Source organism: Anomalospiza imberbis, chromosome 1 (genome assembly GCF_031753505.1).
Source record: "Anomalospiza imberbis isolate Cuckoo-Finch-1a 21T00152 chromosome 1, ASM3175350v1, whole genome shotgun sequence".
Classification (NCBI taxonomy): Eukaryota; Metazoa; Chordata; class Aves; order Passeriformes; family Viduidae; genus Anomalospiza; species Anomalospiza imberbis.
The window spans coordinates 119,057,256-119,079,006 of NC_089681.1; the positions used below are offsets into that span (position 1 = coordinate 119,057,256).

The 21,751-nt window shown below is 40.5% G+C and overlaps 1 protein-coding gene across 1 annotated transcript in view; it reads right to left on the minus strand.

Annotated features, from left to right (window-relative positions):
- Positions 1-13,797: 13,797 nt before the first annotated feature.
- Positions 13,798-21,751, minus strand: part of SNX10 (sorting nexin 10) — a 211,480-nt gene continuing 203,526 nt past the window's right edge. Inside the window, exons 6-7 of the mRNA XM_068208511.1 lie at positions 16,427-16,642; positions 13,798-15,986 (exon numbers count right to left, since the gene is read on the minus strand). Coding sequence (XP_068064612.1) covers positions 15,908-15,986; positions 16,427-16,642 — 295 coding nt within the window. The 3' untranslated portion in view covers positions 13,798-15,907. The remainder of the gene's footprint in view (positions 15,987-16,426; positions 16,643-21,751) is intronic.

The window sequence follows — 21,751 nt, forward strand, 5'->3', positions numbered from 1 at the left end:
TGCTGATCAGCAAATCCAATCTTCTTTATTTCAGTATTTTGGGAAAATAAGGCACAGCCAGCATAAGCACTTTGCTATGGTTGTGTGCTCAGTCTCCCAGAGCTTCACCGATCTTAGGGTCATCTTTTGATGACCTTCCCTTAAAGATCCTCAGCAGAAGTCAGATCCAGATACATAGTTTGGGATTCGGCTCATCTAATTTAGCAGACTAAAAATTAGGCTTCCAGTATCAGCTTCCTGCATCCCAAAAAGAGAGCCAGCATCTCCAGAGAGTGATTCACCTCCTGTAACTTCGGCTTAGCCTTGAGCACCACTTTCAGGCTGGGATGAATCTCAATGACTGTGAATGGAGCCCAGATGACTAATTCAGACTAGATCTCTAATTTTCCACAGCAGAAGTGAGCTGGGGTGAATGCCTATCCTTGGATATAGAGAATTAGTCCATGAAGTGCTTGTGATAATGATAAGCTTCAAAATTATATTGAAATATTGTTTTAAATATGCTTTTAGCAATCAAATCTTCTTTCAGAGAGGGAGCTTTGAAAAATACCTTTTGGGATTGAGAAAGATTTTTTGTGGTCCCACAACAACACTTCTCTGTCTCAAACAGGTGTTTCATCTGTCTCACACATTCTTCTCAGACCCCAGAAGGCATAAACTCACAGAGTAATTTTGTTTTGTTTTTTATTAACTAGAACCATTTTCCCCTTAATTTGCAAAAAGCAGAAACAACTTGATAGCAAGCTAAGGTAAAGGAGTGGTAAGAGTGACATGGGACATAGCCCCACTTTTAAAGCCTTTTAGTCTGGCTCATATACTCCTGGGTCCAGGCACAGCCACACAACTCCTCGCTCAGGCCACCACCTTTGGCAATAAATTAAGGTTTGTGTTCATGTGGACCAACTCACCCATGGCCCAAGAGGTACTTAGATGCACTTCTCCACTCAAAATAGATGTCTTATGGTTGTTACAGCTGGCTATAAACTTGGACCTCTAAAAGTTGAGCCTTTCTAACACATGTATGTCCTAGGCAGACATGCATTGTGTGAAGATGGTGTCTGTGTGACTTCTGCCAAGGCAGGACATGACACATAACACGAGCAAACACAGACTGCATAACCCACCATTTTCAGTCATTTTTCACCACCATTTTCACCCACCAATGTTCAGTCATATTTGTGCTTGTGTGTAAGCATTAATTCATCACCTTCAGTCCTAAAATGCCAGGGGATAAATACAGTGCAGTTGATGCCTTTTAAACACTTGGGAACTCCTCTGTCCTATGGAAAGCAAGACTGGGGTATAACATTGGTTTTAAACTACACAAAGCTAATGCTCTCTAATGTGATAGCTGTCTGTCTGCAGAGATGGTGAAGTGCACCTTCCCAGCACAACTTACAGACTGCTCTTCTTAACACATTTAAAGCAGAGATGAGGAAAATATATAACAATTTACTAACATTCTGAAATGATGAAATACAGTGGGAGAGGAATGAGAACTTTCCTTTTCAGCAACTGCTCTAACCTACACTAATGAGTAGACTGTTAGGAATTTTCTTCACTTAGCATTTCTCATTATTAATAAATTTTGCACTGACAACTATAAAGTGAACACTTTGGATTTATGCACCTAACCTAATTACATATGCTGCATGTACGCATTTCATTATTTACTTGACAGATTCATTCCTTGATACCATAAATAATTAAAGAAGGATCAAATATTAACAATCAGATACATGTTAATTCTCCTCAAATCTGCAGAAACAAACACATTTTATTTCCTGCTAAAAAAATGGAATAAAATAAAATGCTTTCATTAGAAGGATTAAAAAAATAGGTAAAGTTCTTGAGTGTCATTTTTACTTTGCATAGAGTGGAAATTAAAATGTCCAGCTGCTCTCTAGTCCCTTTACAGGAACACATACAGCAATTTTAACAAGTATAAAAGGTTAGTAATCCCCTTTTGACAGTTTCTAAATGAAGCATTTTGGTTTAGCGTTTGTCAGGCAGTTTGTCAGAGGGAGGTGACTTCAAATGTAAAGTCTGATCCTGTCCCCATGAATGTCAACAACAAATTTGTACTGAACTTCAAGCAGGACAGCATCCTTCCCATTATTTCCTACATATTAGTAGTTCATTTTTTCCAGACTGAAAATCTGAGCTTGCCCTCTTCCATCAAACACAATCAGCTGAACAAGGGCCTGATCCTGCTCACTGAAGAGCCACGCTGCAAATAAAAGGTGAAATTCTGCTCCTGCCCCTTTCTGCTTCTGTGTTACATCTTCTCTAGAAGCATCCCACTCCAGGTTTGGTGGGATTTTCTGCAGAGGGCATTGCACAGCTGGAACCAGGCAAAGCAAGGAACTATGTGGCCTTTCCTGCAATGTCAGACAGCCCCAGGAACTGCTCAGGGCCTCCAGAGTTAGGGTTCTTCTCATAAGAGTTACTGCTTAAGCTCTGAGTTATAATTAAATCTGCAGGCGAATTATTTGTGACGGAAAGCTGCTCCCAGTCACAAACCCATACAAACTGTCTTGCCTGCTGTGCAATTTAAATTGATGTTTAAATATTTCTCTACACATTATTCAATATCTCCATTTGATCAAAAATATTCTCCAATTTGAGCAAATTTACTTTTGGATATCACATTCCACAATTTTATCATTTTAAAGGTGTTAAAAATTCATAGATTGCCACATTATTCATCATGCAAGATTAATGCCAGCCTGACAGGTTTTGCAAAGATGTGGGTTTTTTTTTTTCTAAGTGCATATACCATATCTGTATGAGATGTACCATGGTTGTTGAATATTGATTATTCGCATCTCCTTTCTTATTTCTGATGCTAAAGAGAGAATATTATGGTGTGATTGTCAGGGTTAGCGTTTCTCTGACCTACACATGTACTATTAATAATTTATGAGTTGATTTGAAATAGATCTCTGTGAAATGAGCTGGCAATAAGCAGGGCTGTCTAAGATGACAAAGATTCAGAATAGGCCAACTCATGTACATTAGCTTCCTGGTTTCAATCTGAAAACAAAATGAAACAAAACCTCACTGTGCCTTACGCAGTAGATAGGGATATATTATTCGAATACACAAAGCAATATCACTGCTCGGTGTTAAAATTTATGTCTGAATGATGCAAACTTTAGTCAAACTTTTTAAAGTATTACACTTTTTCAACTCTATACCTACATGATGTATAAATGAGCAATACAAAGTATGGCAATCTGTTGGTCAAACCAATGAACAGACCCAGCTCACAGACTCCGAATCCCATTTATAAGTCGTCTCCCTGAATCCACAGAAGATAAAAATAACAAAGGTCAAGACCTGCAAATGCAGCTGCTGGATTGGCTTGAGGTTGCCAGCATCTAATGGGAGCTCTTCACAGACCAACATTATGGGGTTTCCTACATTATAAGCCTTCTTTCTTTACACTTTATCCCTTAATTTAGAAAGCAGCCCTGCTTATGTCCACAGACTTACTGAAGATGCCCAGGTTGCATTTAAGGGGTGTTCTCAGGAGCAGACCAGGAAAAGGCAGCCTGTCCCCTGACTGCAGGCACACCCTGAGAAGGCACCTCTGGCAGAGCTGCACCCTGCCAGAAATGCTCATGGAGAGGAACGTTTCCCCTGGCAAAGAGCAGTGGGACCACAGAGTGTCCCGCTGGACCAGGGCAGGGGCAGCCACACTCAGGAACTCCCAGCACCAGCTTAGGTGCAATGGCAGCAAGTGAGACACAACTAAGAAACAACAGGGCTGACCACTGCTTTGCAGAGGGCACTCGTAGAAATTTCATCATAACACTGACTTCTGCCAGCTCCCCCAGAAGAAAGACTTCTAGTAAACCTCAGGCCTCATCGGCTAATATTTGGCTCTCTATGTCTATGTCCTTCTTTTCTTGACTGCGGGGCTACAGGTGTTTGTTACTCACTGGTGAGGGGTATTTCTCGCCTCCTTGTCACATGAACTCTTGAGATCCTGAACCCTTAACCTGCATGGAAATATGTCATATAATGTTGTTTATTTTTTTTTTAATGTGATGCAAAATCAAATGGTAAAAGCAAAAATCTGGCTGATCTGAACAGGAAAGAGACAGAAAAGTTTGCTGTTATTTAAACAGCAAACAGCCAACAGTTAGGCATAGGAAAACTAGTTAATACCTTGTTACAATATTAAAATAAAGATGTTCAACCAAGGAAATTACATTGAGTTGCACAAGCTAGGGCAGCACAGAGCAGTGTGTCAGAGTCACAGGGGTGTTGCAGTGACACTGAGACAATGAAATTGGATGACACCAGCTCTTCTCAGTGGGAGGGTTTTCACTGTCTGTCTCCTGGGAGTTTTCCTGCACATTCTTTGCAGGAAACCTTTCCACCCAAAGTGGCAGCAAGCCTTTTGGAAATCTTATTAATATTCTTCCTCAGTGCTGTGAAGTATGCTGCAGACAGGAGATGACAGTTGCCTTACCACAAGCAAGGGAAGAGCAGGGGACTAACGCCAGCACTGACATACTCCAGTAAAATTGCCTTGCTGGTATCTCAGAAGAAGAAATTAATCAGGAGGGAGAATTGACTCATAATCCCAAGCCCAGCCAGTGGCCAAAGCAGTGATTTATTATTTGTGGTATGGCACACCAAACACATTCTTCCCAGACAAATCGGAGGGCAAGGTCCTTGCCCTGAAGAACATACAATTTATGGAGCTGACCCTGCGAGATGCAGTGGGCCCTCCCGGGAAGAGAGGAGCAATTTCATCTCAGGATGATTTTGGCACATCTTGGGAGGTCTCACCTCTCTTGCTAACACAAATGGTTCTTCTGACCCCAGGGAATGACTTCTGTAAGTGAGGATGGTTTGGTTTTTAATCTGTGACTCGTGAGAAGTAAAATCTTTTATCTGGCTGTAGTTTCTGCATGTGCACAGTATTAATACCTGCATAACTGAGAGGGAAGCTTGAACTTCTCAGGGGAGCTGCAAACCATCATGCATTCAAGTGGCAGAGTTCAGCATACATTTCTCAGCAGGCTCCAAAGCACCATTTTCTGGGGGGAGATTTAGGCAGGGCAAAACCACATAAAAAACAGGGAATGAGCAAGAGAGGTGACTCTCCTGCTGCTGACATCCCTGACACTATCCACAGCCCTTGTTGGGTCAGGAGAGCTTTAGCCAGGAGCCCCTTCCTATCCTCCCTACTATGGCAGACAGAGAAACTGAGAACTGCCAGAGGAACCTTCTGTAGGAAGAGCAATTCACTTTACAAAGGCAAATATTTAAGGTTTCTTTCTTGAGTTGTTGCCACAGGGAAATGTGGGTCCTGTCTTGTAAGAAATTTCTGGGGGTGTTGAGGTTGATGGTTAAGAATTAGTGCAAGCGCATCACCACCACTGCCATGATCTGTCTCCCCAAATTATGTTTCACTAAATCTATCATTCAGATCTCTGCTTCCTTGTGTTGCACCCAGAAAAATACCAAGTACTCAGTTCTCAGACCAGCAAAATTCCTTTTGGACTTCTAAGCCCTGAAGTAGCCCAGAATACTCCTCTTACAGGATGCAATGCGTCAGGGAACATTCAGCTCATCAATCCAAAGCATCAATGAGTTGGCCATCTTCAGAAGGAAGCATAAGCCTCATCTTTTTACAATGGCTCCAACATCATCCAGGAACAAGGAGGGACAAACTAAACCAAGGAATTTCCTAATGGCTCTCCTCTGTGGGAAAGAGGAAAGATAACATTGTACTTCTGGCTTTTGGAAAGGACAAAAACCTCTCTTATTTACAGGCAGTGGCTTGCCCTGATAAATGTGTTGTAGGAAGCCACTGTGATTAGTAAGGAACAAAGGTGGAGGGAAGAGCCAGTCAAGCTCCAGGAACAGCACAATGCCCTGTCCTTGGCACAGTCTTCATCTCCTGCTCAGAAGTCATCGTCACTTTCTACAAACAATACAAAATTAAGGATAAGCTTGCAGAGCCTTCAGGTGAGGTCTCTGTCACTACCCCAAGAAAAAAAATCTAGTCAGAAAGCAAAATATGAACCTTAAAAGATTCTGCTTGGATTTAATCAAATGGGTTGTTGTAATCTAGAAAATTTTATTTACCCATAGTGCTCGCACGTCATGCCAATTGTTTAGAATTGTTTTTACTTATGAAAGGCCAGGCAATACATCCCACCAGCAAAATAAACTCACATGGAGAGGAGGTCTGCTGAAATCAGCTGAACAGGCAACACAGCTTTGGAAAAGGAAGTTTGCAGTGCTTACTTACACCAATGGTCTTTACTCATAATAGCAGTTCCAAATTGTTTTAATAACTAGTGTCATGGATGGATGAGTAAAGACTGAAAGATCTGGCCAAAATCAATCTTTCCTATACTTTTTAGTCAACAGCACATCTGCTTCCTGCAGTCCAGTTCCAGTGATAACACCATCTAATATCAACAAGACTGCAGCACTTCTGCAAGTGTCCCTCAGAGAAAATCCTGTCAGTCCTGCTTATTTAACCAAGCTAAACAAGGTACCCTAATTACCTCTCTCTTCTCACTTCCTGTTTTTTTAATTAGTGAGAAGAGTGAGTAACTCTCTTTTTCCAAAATAGACATGAATCTCTGTTATGAATGCTGCAACCCAAAAGATAATTAGCCCAAAATTTACAAATGCAATACAGGCCAGAGGGAGTTTGTTTTCTGAGTGCCAGAGTGCACAGTGCTGGGAAGAAAAAGCAAATCCTTTTCACGTGTCTCAAGTCAAATATCAAAAACTGGGACCCCTCTGCTACTTCTTTGGGGACATCTGGGGGTGAGATTTTCAGAAGGAGCGTGGCACTTCATCCCTCCCTGCAGTGGAGCCCAGCAGCAGAAGGAACACTGTTCCTCCCTCATCTGAGAGAGGTCCTGTACATCATTGTGGTCACCTTACTGTTCCTCAGTTTCCTCAGCTGTAAAAAAGTAGATCCTGTTTATTGTAAAGCTGAATTAATTCCTCATCACAAAAGACTCTGAGACTCTGGACAGGAAAGCTTTATCATAAACACAGACAAATTATTAACTTCCTATATCCAGCCCATGATGTGTGGACTCTGGTGCCAAGGTGGATGTTGATTTCGCAACAAAACTCAAACCATTCAGGAGCCAAACTTGCTTTTAGACTTCTTTTTGTGTGTGACCAAATTGGCAGCATTTTTATGGACAGACACTCATATCCCACCTCATCTCCCAATGCCTTAGATCATTAGAAGCAGCAACATTCTTGAGCCTTTCCAAGAGCAGGAAATAGTAATAAAAAAGATTCATATAAACAGCACTTAGAGGGCATTTCTTGCCAAAAATTAAGAAGCTATCTTATATAAAGAAGTTACTCTTCCAACAAAGTTATTTCTTGGGGCTACATGAATTCCCAAGGTGGACATTCATATGGTTACTTTTCTGTCCTAGGACCAGGTCTCCCAAAGCTCTTGCACATAAGGGGAGTGATGGGCTTCTTCAGGGAGTGACCCAGAGAAACCAAATTTGTTTAGGAACCAAACTCCCTCAGCCAGTATTAGCTTCTAAGAAAGGCTATCCCTGCACTTTGAGTATCTCAGTCTCACAGTTCAACAAACAAAGCCCAATTTCATAAGATGAGTGCTGGTCCAGACCAAGTTCTACGTTACTGCCTAGCAGCCATTGCCTTCAAGAAAAGTAAGAAGTGGGTCAAACCAGCAGGTCCTGGCACTCTGAATCTGCTCTTGGATAGGGGCTGCCAACAAATGCTGAAAGTAGGCTGCAGGGGCAAGACAGAAATAGGGTGCTGCCTCTCTCCTAGGAGACCTGCCCAGCTTTCAGCCCTACACAGGCTGTTCTTATCCACACACAGGGATAAAAACACAAGCCCAAAATTTATCAAAAACCAACCAACTCCAAAAAATAATTATGTCCAGAAATGCAAATCTGCAAAAATACCTCATCCAGGCATAAGTGGGGAGTGTTATGAAAAACTCAGGGTTGCAGCTTCAAGTTCATAACACCCTCATCTGACTCAAACTTTTAGACGTCTTGGCCACCTATGGCTGCTGACTGCCTTTTCCTTGCAGAAACCTTTTAAGAATGTATTGCTTATATAGGAAATAGAATCAAGATTTCTGACACTTGGCTCAGAAGAGCAACTTCAGAAAAATCACAAGTACTCTCTTTCTGAAGCACGACATACTGCTCTTTTGAAACCATTTTCATTAACTGTGAAATAACAGGAAATAAGAACTTATGAGAGGTCTTAGAAACTGGAAATATATGGCATTTTGAAAGCATGAACATGAAAAAGGAAAGAATAGACTTTGTAATCCACTTTATCATCACTATTATTGATCCCGTAGGACAAAGGAAATGGCTTTAAACTAAAAGAAGGTGGGTTAAGATTAGATATCAGGAAGATATTCTTTACTGTGAGGTTGGTGAAACACTGGAACAGGTTGTCCAGAGAAGCTGTTGACAACCCATCCATGGGAGTTTTCAAGGCCAGGTTGGAAGTGGCTCTAAGCAACCTGGTCTAGTGGGAGGTGTCCCTACCCATGGCAGGTGGTTTGGAACTTTAATGGCCCTTCCAACCCAAACCAACCCATTCTATGAGCCTATGAAGACCCATAACTTAACATAGGTACACCAAAAATAGGGAATAAATCCAGAAGTATGCATATATATTGTCTTTCAGAAACAAACAAACAAAAAAACATTTTATTTGAAAATGACTGTTTTAAGATGTCATACTATTCATACTATTTCAAAGCAAACATTTTTCTGTTTTCAGGAAAAAAATTACTACAGCATATTCAAAAAGACCACCTACTGCTTCCAACAAGAATGTAATTTTTAATTTCAGCATCTTTCAGAAACCAGAATTTTTTAACCCCCACACAAGCAGCACAAAGTTTTTACTATTGACTTCAATGGAATCAGTGCTTGATACATCTTAACCACTTTTACAGTGAAATTTGCTTTTAGTATTTGTACAAAAACTAAATCAGTCCTCTATTATTGTTCTAAGTAACAAAATATCTGAAGCAAATACATGTTTGTTCAGAAGGCCTGTGGGGCTTTTTTCTGTATAATTTTTTCCTTGCTTTCTGAATAACCATCAAAGAATAAAAATAGTGTAAGAATCTGACAAAATATTAATCTCATCTGATGACTGTTTTCTTTTCTACAAGCCAAAAAAAAGAAAAAAAAAGGAAAAAAGAAAAGGAGCATTTACTAGAAGTAATTTTGCAAGCACTCAGAATCATGGGTATCACAGGAAAGTTCTACCACTAACACATATTTTAAATATAACCATGGGAAGAAACCAGAGAACATGCAAATACTTGTAATTACTGTATCCATTTAAACTTGAAAATGTTTTGTATTGCTGTTTGAAATAATTCTAAACTTAGACATATGCTGGCATGTTTAACATGGAAATTAGATGTGCCTGATCAACATTTTAACAAGAGGAACATTTGGACAAAACCTACAACTGCAGCACTACCTGGGTGGTTTGCTGCTCCTGATCATCAGAAAAGCAAAGATAAACTGAGTGAGACAATGGTTGAGTTGGGTGTACTGTCATAAATGATAAATTATTCCTTACCTTTTGGAAAATATGAGATAGTTGACATGTGTCAAGATTTTTTAATGTATCAGGAGACAGTAAGACAAAATACATTCTTTGAAGGAGAACAATCCAATTGCAATCTATTGGTCTGATTTTTTGTTTTGTTTTCTTTTGTTTTTACATCAAGAAGATCAAAGCTATGACACAGATTATTGGCCCAAATTTAGGACTGAATGCATTTTAGTGCCAGGTTTCATAAATTATCCCTACACAACGATGGACATCAAGGCAAGCATGAATATGGTCAAAGATGTCCAGAGGATAAGAGCCATATGCCTCATTAGCTGTGGGGTTTTTTTTATCTGCATTTGACTTTACAGTCTTTGCAAACAATTGTGGGTCCATACCCATTTTATGACTTTTCCCTTCTCCTCACAGCAGCAAACGGTGGATCTAAGCAATTGTGAAGAGGAAATGTTCAAGTGCCAAATGGCATAAAGCAAGGAAAAAATGAGAAAAGGAAAAACACTCCTCCATTTCTGCATGGCATTTATCACAAGAGTAGGTAAACACTTAGCATGTAGAAATATGATGAGGCCTCATGAAAACCTTTTAATGTCATTGCTAACAACTGTATTCACTACCAAGGCAGTCATTAACAGGTTGCCAGGAGAGAAAATATAAGCCCCTAGACTGTTTCCATACAGACTGCACTCAGTGTTATTACTACCAAATCAGTGCCAAGAAATGATATTGGGATGAGGGCACTCCTCAACTAGGCACCATGAAAAACTCAACTGAGAGGTAGTCACAACGCAGCAGACAAAGGGACTTTCCTTTTTCTTGTCTTTGTACTGGGGAACTTGAGGCATATAATGTGCAGTCACCCTTGCCATGGACACATGGAGGCCTGTCCTTGTCCGTGGATCTCTCACCTACTGTAAGCATCCTTTTCCCCATGAGGGAGGGTGTCACAGTACACAGCTGTGCGGGTGTCTCAATGCCTGTCTTTACAGGTACCTCCCAGTCCTGCTTTCCCCAGGATCATGACCCAAACCTTCTTTTCCTAAGTCCCTCCAGCTCTTGGCAGCGCAGATGCTGTTCCCAGAACCTCTGACACTGTGGCCCCAAATGCTCAGCGGCTCCTGGGAGGGTCCATCTGAAGGTTGGCCCGAGAAGCAGCAAAGCCCATGGTGACAGCACAGAGCTGTCCTCCAGGCACTTTCCCTTTCCAGCCTGCCAGGGCTGCCTTTGTGGCATTTTCATTGCCACGGAGCTGGGAAAAGCCCAGTCTGGTGCCTGTGCTGTCCAGGATACATCCCTCTTCTCCCTCCCTTGCTCTGCTCCAACCATGAATACATTTCTCCCTTTATTTTCTCTCTGTATTTTTTTTTCTCTTTCCCATTACCCCTTTAATGCAGAGCAGGGCTGCTGATTACAAAAGAGGCAGTTTGACTTGAGCAATAGGTCTTCTTCACTAATCCTCACTGTCATGGAAATTCCAGCTGCTACAAGAATAAGAGGCTCAATCCATATTTGCCAGCTCTAATATGAAATCTGTCAGGGCCCAAATTAATGAGTTCCAAATTCCTTACATCACGATAACAGGTTAGGACTGGTCAATTAATTACATAAATCCTTCCCGATTCATTGTGCATTTTCAGGCGAGATTGTGTCTTACATAACTGGGTGACACAAGGCCTTTCGGCTCTGGCTGTTCCGCAGAAAGGCCTCAATTTAAGAGCAGCCTGCCTGCCACCGAGGCTGGCAAATGCCATACCTGGGCACTGCGCTGGGCCCTAATTGCCTTCGTAGAAAAATATTAATTAATTAATTAATTAATTAATTAATAGTAACACGTGCTTTCAAAATACGGCGGAGCTGTGGGTGTCGGTGCGTGGAGGGCGGGGGGGCTTTCCCGTGGGGCGGCAGGGGATGCCCTCGCTACGCCGGCTGCGCCCATCCCCAGCGCGGTGGGCGCCTCCCTGTTTCGCCCGGCTGAGGAGCTGCGCTGCTGCGAGAGGAGCTCAGGGATGGGGGGAGCCGGTGGGGAGCAGGAAAACCCAGAAATGACCCCAAATCGCTCGGCCGCCCCCGCGGGGAGCCGCGCACGCGAAGCGCACTCCCGGCGCGGGGCCGCGCCCGCTCCGCCCTGGCCCCTCCCGGGGCGCCTCCCGCTGGCGCACAGCGCCCCCTGGCGCCCGGCGCCGGGCGCGCAGCGGCGCGGGCGCGGCCCCTCCCTCCGCGGGGGAGGCAGGGAAGGAGGGAGGCAGGCAGGGAAGGAGGCAGGCAGGGAAGGAGGGAGGCAGGGAAGGAGGGAGGCAGGGAGCGCTGCGGCAGCGCGGGCGGCCGCCCCCGCCCCGGCTCCCCCTCCGCCGTTGCCATGGGCTGCGGTTGCCACGAGTTACCGGATGAAGGCTGGGCGGCCCCGCTCCCTGAGTAGCGGGCGCGGGGCGGAGCGGGGCGGAGAGCGCGGCGGCGCCAGGTAAGGCTCTCGCCCCGCTCCGCGGCGCCGGGGCAAGGCAGGGCAGAGCGCGAGGAAGGGCCGGGCCGGGCCGGGCCGGGGCGCAGCGGGGAGCGCGATCTGGGATGCTGCCGTCCTTTTCCCTTTTTCCCCCCGTTGGTTGTTTTGTTCTTTTTTCCCCCTCTCCCCCTTTTTCAAGTCCTCCCGCCCGCTGGCCGCTCGTAGCGGCGGCGGAGCCCCGCGGGCGGCCGGCGCTGCCGGACCGCTCCGGCGGGCGCACACGCACCCACAGCCGCGGCTGCGGAGCATCCACGGGCGCCCCGCTAGCCAAAAGCGAGCCCGAGGGCCACAGTTCGATTTCTGTTTTACAAAGCCACTTGAATTAATTTCTAAGGAGGTTTTGTACCAGAAGGCAAAGAAGCGACTTAACCCGTTATGGTGCATTTTTAACACCGAAGCAGAGAATAATTGTGTAATAATTTCCTAAAGTGTTTAGGCCTTCCGCGAAAAGAATCAGCCTGAGACTGGAAATTATTATTTACATTTTTGCCACCTTTTAAAAGCTAGGGAAGAAAAGTAAAGCCCCCGGTCCTTAGCCCTGAGCCTAGTCTTGCAATTATAGGGAAATGACACAGGACCATTCATTCTTATTCTTATCCATACCGCGTATAACAGAGCAAGTCACAAACATTTTCTTGTTATAGTAATTTATGGTAATTATATAAAATTTAAGTATTTATCTGGAAAACAAATTCAGTAAGTCACCTGTCAAAAAAAAGTACGTGGACACTGAAGTTTGCACTGTTCTACAGTGTGGGATTTAGAGTATATATTTCCCTCCGTGCTTACAGAAATACACTGCTTTGTAAACAACCATTTTCACTCCAAATACACCATCTTTGTGGAGTTTTTTGCTATTCCTTTTCTAGAAAATGTAAAGAAGTGGAAACCCAAACACAACAGAGTGTGTGTGTATACACAGTGTGTATATATATCCACACATATATATACTATATATATGTATACATATATTTTTGTATATATACACATATTACAAAAATAACTGAAGAGTAAATTACACATGGTAAGTCATAAAGTGATTAGGATATTGATATTGAAATAAAGGAAACCCTACTGTCATGTTTAAACTTGAGCTAGAAAGTAGTAACTTGTTTTATTTAATTACTTAAAAGCTTTTAAGAAATCATCATAAAAATGAGAATGTAAAGCTATAAGCAAAAGAGGAAAAAAAGCTTTTGAATGCAGAATTATTGCAATTAGATATAATGTAATCTGATTACTACTACTAATTTAAAAATTAGGTATTATCCTGTTTTTAAAAAAGAGCTAGCAGGAAATGTTAGCATTGTTCAAAACTAAAAAACGAGAATCAAAGTACCAGTGACAACTGATCAAACTGTATGTCATAGTGTTGAAAAATTAACAAATAATTAAAGTAAAATACATTAAAATTATTTTTGTTTAACATTTACATTGGTAAAAGTTACATTTAATGTTCCAATGAAATAAAATGCTTAAAGCCTTTATAAGTGATTATATGCAGCTGATACACAAAGGAGACATAATAGACAGCATGGACTACTTTCCCTCCCCCATTAGGAAGAAAAATTCTACTAACGCTACCTACACAAACAACATTCAAAAGATAAATATTTGAACGAATTTCTGTCAAAGCTGAGAAGAAAGTTATAGTAGTCTTAGATTTTTTTAACATGACAAAATAAGAATAACAAGAGAGCTATTAGAAAACAAATATTTATTTCAGAAACATCTTCATTTGGAAAACATTCACTGGCGTATTGATAAGCTCCTAGAATTAAAAAATACAGTTAGCCACAAAGATTCTCCAAACCTTGTGTTTCTGTAATTTTTGTCAGGTACTGAGGATGTGTTAGTTAGCCAGAACTGTAAAGTGCTTCAAGAGTTTAGCTCAATCTTTTAAAACAAAAAACTTACATTGTCTTAAATAAAAATGGTAATATTCTTCTCAACATTGTTTTTGTTTTTAAATCCTTTCCACCTTTTAAATAAATTTGCTAAACAATTTTTTTGTAATGTTCCATCTTAAAAATAATATATTTAAAAAATCAAGTAATCAAAATCTCTGGCAGTAACAGCTACTTTTAAGCTACTTTTAGTGGTAACTTGTTGCTTTAATTAAAGTTACCACTTTTACATTAAAAATAGCATTGCTGCTAACTGACATAGAAGCTGAGAGACTGAATAGATACATTTGTGCAATTCAGTAAGACTGAGCAAAAAGAAACATGGATATTTATCTTACAAAGTGCTACCATCAACAAAATACAGTGGCTTGAAGTAGTTACCTACGAGATGTTATTCGCAAGCTACTAAAACCTGTTTCTAAAATTACACAGATTCCCAGCTGGATGCTTTAAAAGAAAAAAAAAACCATGCCCACACATGTTTATGCTACCCCTTTCTAGCTGTCTATTTAATAATCTATTGTTTCTGTAATTCACAGGTTTAAAATGTCCCTTCTTTGAAAGTAACCACAGATTTCTTTAAAGAGGAAAAAAAGAAAAAAATAAAAGGGCATGTATATACATCCATTTCTAGGCCGGTAACTACTGCACTGAAGTTAATGGGAGCTTTGCTAGGGTGATCAGCCCCCCTAGCTCTTTTTAATAGCAGTTAAATGTCAAATATAAATACAACACCACAGTGAAACATTCCTTTGACAGAATCTGGGACAAGACACTATGCAGCTGCTGTGAACAATAAAGAGCAAAACTGATGTTTAATCAAAATAAGTGTTGGTGGTTAAGAAGTTGTGTTCAAGCCTGCCTTTTGTTTGTGAAAAAAGTCAATATTCCAACGTGATAACTACAGCCACAATGAAATCAGCAGCTCCTGTTACTCACGGAGAGTGGAGAGGGCCACATCCATGCAGGGTGTTACAGCTGTGTGATTATCATCATCTCACAGAGGGAGATACTCCCCACTTCATCTGCTGAACTACAACACCTCTACCAGCACCATCAAATATAGATGCCTAAAGTTAAACGTGGTGGGTGAAATCCTGGCCCTAGAGGTCAATGCAAAATTCAGCCATTGGTTTCAATGGACCTCATCCAGCATTTTCACTGGGAATGAGTATCCATAATTCCCCAGGAGCTGAGACTCTCCAGCAAGCCTAGAAATGATGTAATTTTTATTTATATTTCTAAACTTCTAAGCAACCATGCTCAAGAATTTCTGCCTTCAGTACTTACGCATGATAAAACCAGTCTTTCCATAAACATTACAGGAGGACCAGAGGAAGATGTATTTATATCTCAAATTGTCAGCAGCATATAGCTTGTATGAATGTTGTTTTGCTGATGTTGCTGAGCTACTTTAAAAAGTGAGTACCTTGGTGGGGTGTGTAATTTCATCACCAATGTCAAATGACTTCTAAAGATGAAACTTCTCTGATGCAAATGACTAAAAGATGCTTTGAATATGTTTGATATGATATACCAACTTTTAAGATGAGGAATTGAGTTATCTTTATTTTTCAAATCCAAGACACGACTCACTGAAGGAATTATTTCAACTGCCACATACATCAGAAGAGCATGACTTACCCAATACTGAGATTTTAATAGTCACAAAAACATAACTAGGTAGCATGTAGACCTTCACCAAGATACAATAAAAAATATCACCAAAAAAGATATTATTAAGGTCTGTTTTGAGTATTTTGTAAGGACATATGGTTGCATTAACAATGGGTCTTTTAGATATACGTCACCAGACAGCCCTGTTTGTGTGGTACACATAACCAGTAAACAAAGCAGAAACTGCTCTGTACTGTCCTTAAGGTAGCAATACAGGAATGATTTTTCATGATTCTTCAGAAGCTGGGCTTGCTTTACATCCACATGAAATGCTGTCATCACTAGGTCCGAGCCCGGAGGATGAACTGCAGAAAAGGGGAAGGGGGGGAAGAAAAAAAAAAATAAAAGGAGGAAATTGGTTTTCACAACACACTCAAAGCCTGAGTAACAGAGGAGAACTTTAATTATCTCCAGTCACAAAGAGAGACAGGAAATTTGGACTTTTAATTAGCCATTTGGAGTGCAGTTGGATATTTTTTTAGCAAGATAATTTAAACGCGAATAATTCAAGTCTGACTAAATGAAATTCACATAATCAGAATGCAGATAATTGAATTTCTACTGCATTCATTAATTCAGTGTGGAGGTGTGTGTGAAGACTTCTATGATGAGCTGTCACAGCTCAATAAAATCTCAGTCAATTAATTTTTTCATTATCTTAGTATTACATCAACAAAAAAGTGAAGCAAGTGTGTGCGTATGTATGGACATATAATCTCAGAAAGTAGGGATATACAGAAATCACCTCTCTGAATCAGAGTCTGCATTGTTTTTTCCTTTTTTTTCCTCTTCATCTTCTATAGGAAAACGTCTGTTCAGAGAGGCGAAACTGAGAATCGCATCAGCAACAGAGTATTTGGTCTGTCCAGAAACACAGGCCTCCATATCTTCTGGGCTTAGCTGAGTCTGTAGGAAGAGGTGAAGCCTACTATCTGAGAGCAATAATGCATCTTGTAGGATCCTGGAAAAGGAAAAAAAGGCAAATGTTTATATATAACCTGCACGAACACACGCACACACACACATATATATTCTAAAGTGTTTTCCCAGAACAAATATTAAATGATGTCCTGCTTTTAAAGTTTTCAGATGAATCCTAAATCAGTAACAGAAGGCAATGAACATATTAAAATGATTAGGTGCGTGTTACTTTCTTATTACATTATTTGGAATTTTAGGTGAGTAAAAACATGAAGCTAATAGTTAGGAACATCTGCTATTAGAATAACTTCAAGGACATTTCTTCCATTTAACCATCTGCTATTGCCACATGGATCAATTAATGATTTTTAGGCAGTTGGAGACATATACTCTTACAAAAATTTAGTCGCTCTCTTTTTTTTTAATAACCAAGCTTTTATAAAAAATTACAAGTCACCGATTTGTTTGGTGGAGTAAAGAAATGTGTAGAGAGACAGTGTGTAGGCAGAACTTCATACATGTGCAACATCAGGACTTTGGAATACCTGTCAACAACTGAGCCAACACTAGCCAGCACTAGCCAAAATTACTTGCACTGTTACTCTGCTTTTAATTTACTTGCAGATAGTTTCTGGGGACTCTTAAATTTTATTTAATTCCAGCTACTATTTTCAAAAATCAGTTTTAAAATTTCGTTGATATATATTTTAAATTAAGACTCCAAATAAATTTAGTACAGAGTATTTACATAAAACACATGAAAGTAAACAAAATACAATACATCCCAGTAACAAAGAAAGTTGTAGAGAGACCTTTTCAAGGCCTGAGAATTGAGGATTATCGTCTGTATTTTTAAGGAAAAGATAATGCAGCTTTTCTTCAACATTTCTGTAAAGAAGGAATTCTTTACTATAAAAATCCTTGAATGATTAATAAGAAACTTCTTCAGTTTGTGTGTATTGTTTTACTCATGTAACAGAGACATCAGAGGCTATGACCACGCCAAAGAATGCTCTACAGAATATTAAAATACCTTTAAACATCTCAAAGCTACTCAGAGTCAATACTTACCTATTTATACCCATTTAGGCTACAGTTTTTACCAAAAAAAGTCATTGCTGTGCAACAGGAAACAAGAGATGACATTAATGTACGAACTAGTAAGAGCAGAAAGAAATATTGCATTTTAAAGGTACTCTGACTAAAATGAAAAGTGTAACTGATTAGTTCCTTCTCTTGAATAAGATTAATGGTGTGTTTGGACTGTAACGTTTTAAACACAAATACGTTCTGAAAACTGTTCTCTAAAGCGGCCAAGATTACAATAACATTTAATAAACACACAAAAGGGTTTCTGGCTTCATTCAAGCCCATAAAAATCTGTCAAATTAAAATAAGTAGTAAGAGATATCTACATGAAACCACGAGATACTTGTGGGCATGCACATTTCCCTTGCCTAGATGAACACACAGTCTCAAACAAACAACTCCAACTCTGACACCTTCCAGTGGGGAAATGTCTCCAACGACCCTAATGATCTACCAGGTGCGGGTGAAATTGAGTCTCAGAAAGACCAGATTTCGCTGAAGTTCAAATTAAGCACACTTTTCACACACAGAGAAAGCCTTTTTAATCCAATCCGAATTCGCACAATTTTAATAGCAAATAGACATCTGTAAAATCAATGTGGGTAATGTATTAACAGATAGAGAAACCTCTTTGTAGTCTAAAATCCAGCAAAGGCTGTGTAAAAAATGATTCAAAATAACAGATAGAGAAACCTCTTTGTAGTCTAAAATCCAGCAAAGGCTGTGTAAAAAATGATTCAAAACAGAATTTACAGGTCCACACACCTTGACAGCAACAGCTTCATGATTACAGTTTGAAAAGCCATCATTCAGCAGCCACTAAAAGAGGATTTCAGCCTTGACTCTTGATAAACTCACATTCCAAACAAAGACAAACATTGCAACAAAAAGTAGAGGTATCATTCCAAACAATAAATCCACTTTTATAGATTATGCAATCGGGAGAGTAAATATTCTACTTTTCTTAAAAAAAAAAAAAAAAGAAGAAGAAAAACAAAAGAAAAATAATGTGCCTGAGTTTCCTGTAGAGTAACTACAGTTACTGTTTCTCCGAGGCACAGTGAGGAGATGTACATTTCTGCAATTCTAACATTTGCGTGTCTAATGCCAAATAACACAGTAAAACGCCAAGTCATTAAATTCTGTGAATGGCATTTAGTTTCACAGATTTTCCTCTTGCTGTACCTTCAAAAGTTTCCTGCCAACCAGTGAAAACACGAGTAACTAACTGTTCATGAGATTACACTACACTTACAGCTCTGTTGCTGTTTGAAATGTATTTTATTTTCTTTATAAAATAACGGGTAATCTTTAAAATTGATTTTAGATGGTTTGAGGCATTACACCAGAGAAGTAATGAGCACTAATGTCAATGATATTGGACACAAATTCATTTTAGCTTTATTTCATGTCCAGTACAATTCTGCTAAGCCTTGAACTGCTAAAGCACTGTTATTAACTTGGCAGTAACCTAACACATGGAACAGCAAACAAAAGTGATAAGAGTACAGACTGATCAGGACCTCAAGGCTACTGTCCTTTTTCTGCAGCTATAATTCAATTTCCAATTTTACTTTACATTGGACTCATTATTTCACAGTAATTTTCTTTTCTGCTTCATAGTGCCATCTGGAGGTGAAGGGAGTGAAAAGAAACCAAGGTGCAGAAATGGAAAGATGTTCATAAAGCTAATCCCACCCTCACTCGTATGTGTATATGTATGTGTTCACTATGTGTTCACATGGAGACCAAACACTCAATGCATTTTGCAAGTCATTTAAAACCATCCTGAAAGCAGATACACAAATACCTTTTACCTGATTGTACCCTTGAAGAATTTCTGTTTTCTCTTAAAAAATAACTGCTGCTTTTCCCACCCCATCTGAACCAAAAGGTTAGACTGCTTTTTAATTACAAGCTTCAAGCAATCAAAATGTAGAATAAATTTTGCACTACCCGTAAGTGTTATGCTTTCCTGCTCAAAATACTCTTTCTTCAAGGGAATACCCAAACATTTGTCACCACATGGTACTAGTAGTATTAAGTGCTGGTATAGCAGTTGCTCTCTGGGGGCTTTTGCTGTCCTGGGGGCTCACTGTGTGAAGGGCTTGACATTTAAAAAGTAGACTTGGCTTCAAAGACTTAAAAAATGAAAATTACAAACCACCACCTAGCAAATTAAAAAGGCAAGAGGAAGGGAGGAGCGTCACAACATTAATACTTGGACGTCTTCACGGAGGCTGGACGCGTGCGCAGTCTCAACACAGCAGGCAGCGCTCCCAGCGCTGCTTCTACACTTTCACTGCAGCCAGGGCCAGGCAGGGCTGTGCTTACAGTGATGGAAATCAGCGCTACTGGAAGAGTCATGGCTCATGGTAATAATTCCTATAAACTGACTGAGCATATTGAAGGGAACAACAGACCTTCCATGCACGCCTGCAAGAAGAACGAAAGGCTACACCCTGCAAGTCTTGATCCCATCAGTAGTCATTACTTGTCAGAGATTTCACTCCTCTTGGCCAGATTGCTCACATGCATAATGACTACTTATGTGATTAAGGGGGCTGCAAGATAAGGCTCTACATTAGAATTAGAGATAATAAAGTAATTTTTTATTCACAGCCACGTGAATCTTTGTAAGCTTTCAGTAAATGCTCATGATCTCTAGACCTTTAAAGAAGAAAGACTGAAAAACATCACAAGCAGAAGAAATAATGTCATTTTTGAGGAAATGCTGGGTACTATATGAGGAGTATTTCTCTTTTCCTGTGTTATGGCAAAAATATTTACAAAAGAAAAAAAGCATGTGTTTTTTCTTATTTGGACAAGGTCCAAAATCTGGTTTTCTTCACCATGATTTTATTATGTATATTATACACTGTTCTGCTGGAGAAAAACAACATATGGCCGAACAGTACAACTTAATCCTAACTAAAGATTTCCTGTATCTACTGTAACCTAATACAATGACAGATGCATACTTGAATGTGTGTGGAAGGTTAACACTCCGATTTTGTTTTCAACAAATTTACTCTGCCCATTTACATCAGCTCACAAGAGCAAGGGAAAAACACAAGGAGCTGAGAGATGGATGACAGCCTGTGCTGTGGTGCCCTCTACTGAGCATCCAGCCCCTCAGCCCCAGCCCACACCAAACAAAGCCCCAATTTCCTCTTTAAAAAAGCTGACTGTGTTTCCTCCTTCACTTTTTATAAGGGAGGAAATGTTACTGATATCAAGCAACTGTGAAGCAACTGTGGGGTATGTGATAATGCGTGCAGTTAGGAGAAGATTGAGCCACATGTGCCTGCTACACATTTTTCCCTCACCAGATAGGAAATACCAGCAAGGCTCCACTGGAGAGAAGCAACTTGCCCAAGGTGGTTCCACCTGCCCCACAACTGCCAATGCTCCTGCCTGAGCCCCTGGCAGGGGCAAGCTGGCATCCATCCCTTTAGGAGCCAGTCTCCTGCTTTCCACATCCCTGAGACAGCACCCAGTGAAGACACCTCCAGAAGAGACCCCTGACCCAGCACCATCTGCAGCTTGTGGGACTGCAGTAGAAAAGGCAAGGAGGTGCTTGACACCAGAGAACTTTAGAAAATGACTCTGCCTTAGGCAGATGAATTTTGGGTGGCTTCCTCACTCTGGCACCCAGGAAGCCCAATGCATGGCCCTCTGCAGCAGCCATACTGTGGATGCCCTCTGTTCCCTGTGGATCCATGCATTTCATTTCTCAAAACTCTGTGTCTTCCACCCCATCATAAATTGCATGTCTGAAAAGTAATTGAAGAGTAATCCGTTTCCCTAAATCACCTAAGTTTTCGGGATCCAACTATATTCAATACAAAAAAGTCATCAATTGAACTCAACTTCATTCAAAATGGCTTTGTTAATTCATTTTCTTATGAGCAAACCCAACTGATCTTCTCTGAGAGTAATCTAAATCCCCAAGTTAGACCTGCACAGCTCCAAATGGATGAAAGCAAAGAGGATCTTGCAGAAATTAAAATTATAAGGTTGTGTTTTAATTTTGACCTTTAGTTTAAGAATAAACTTT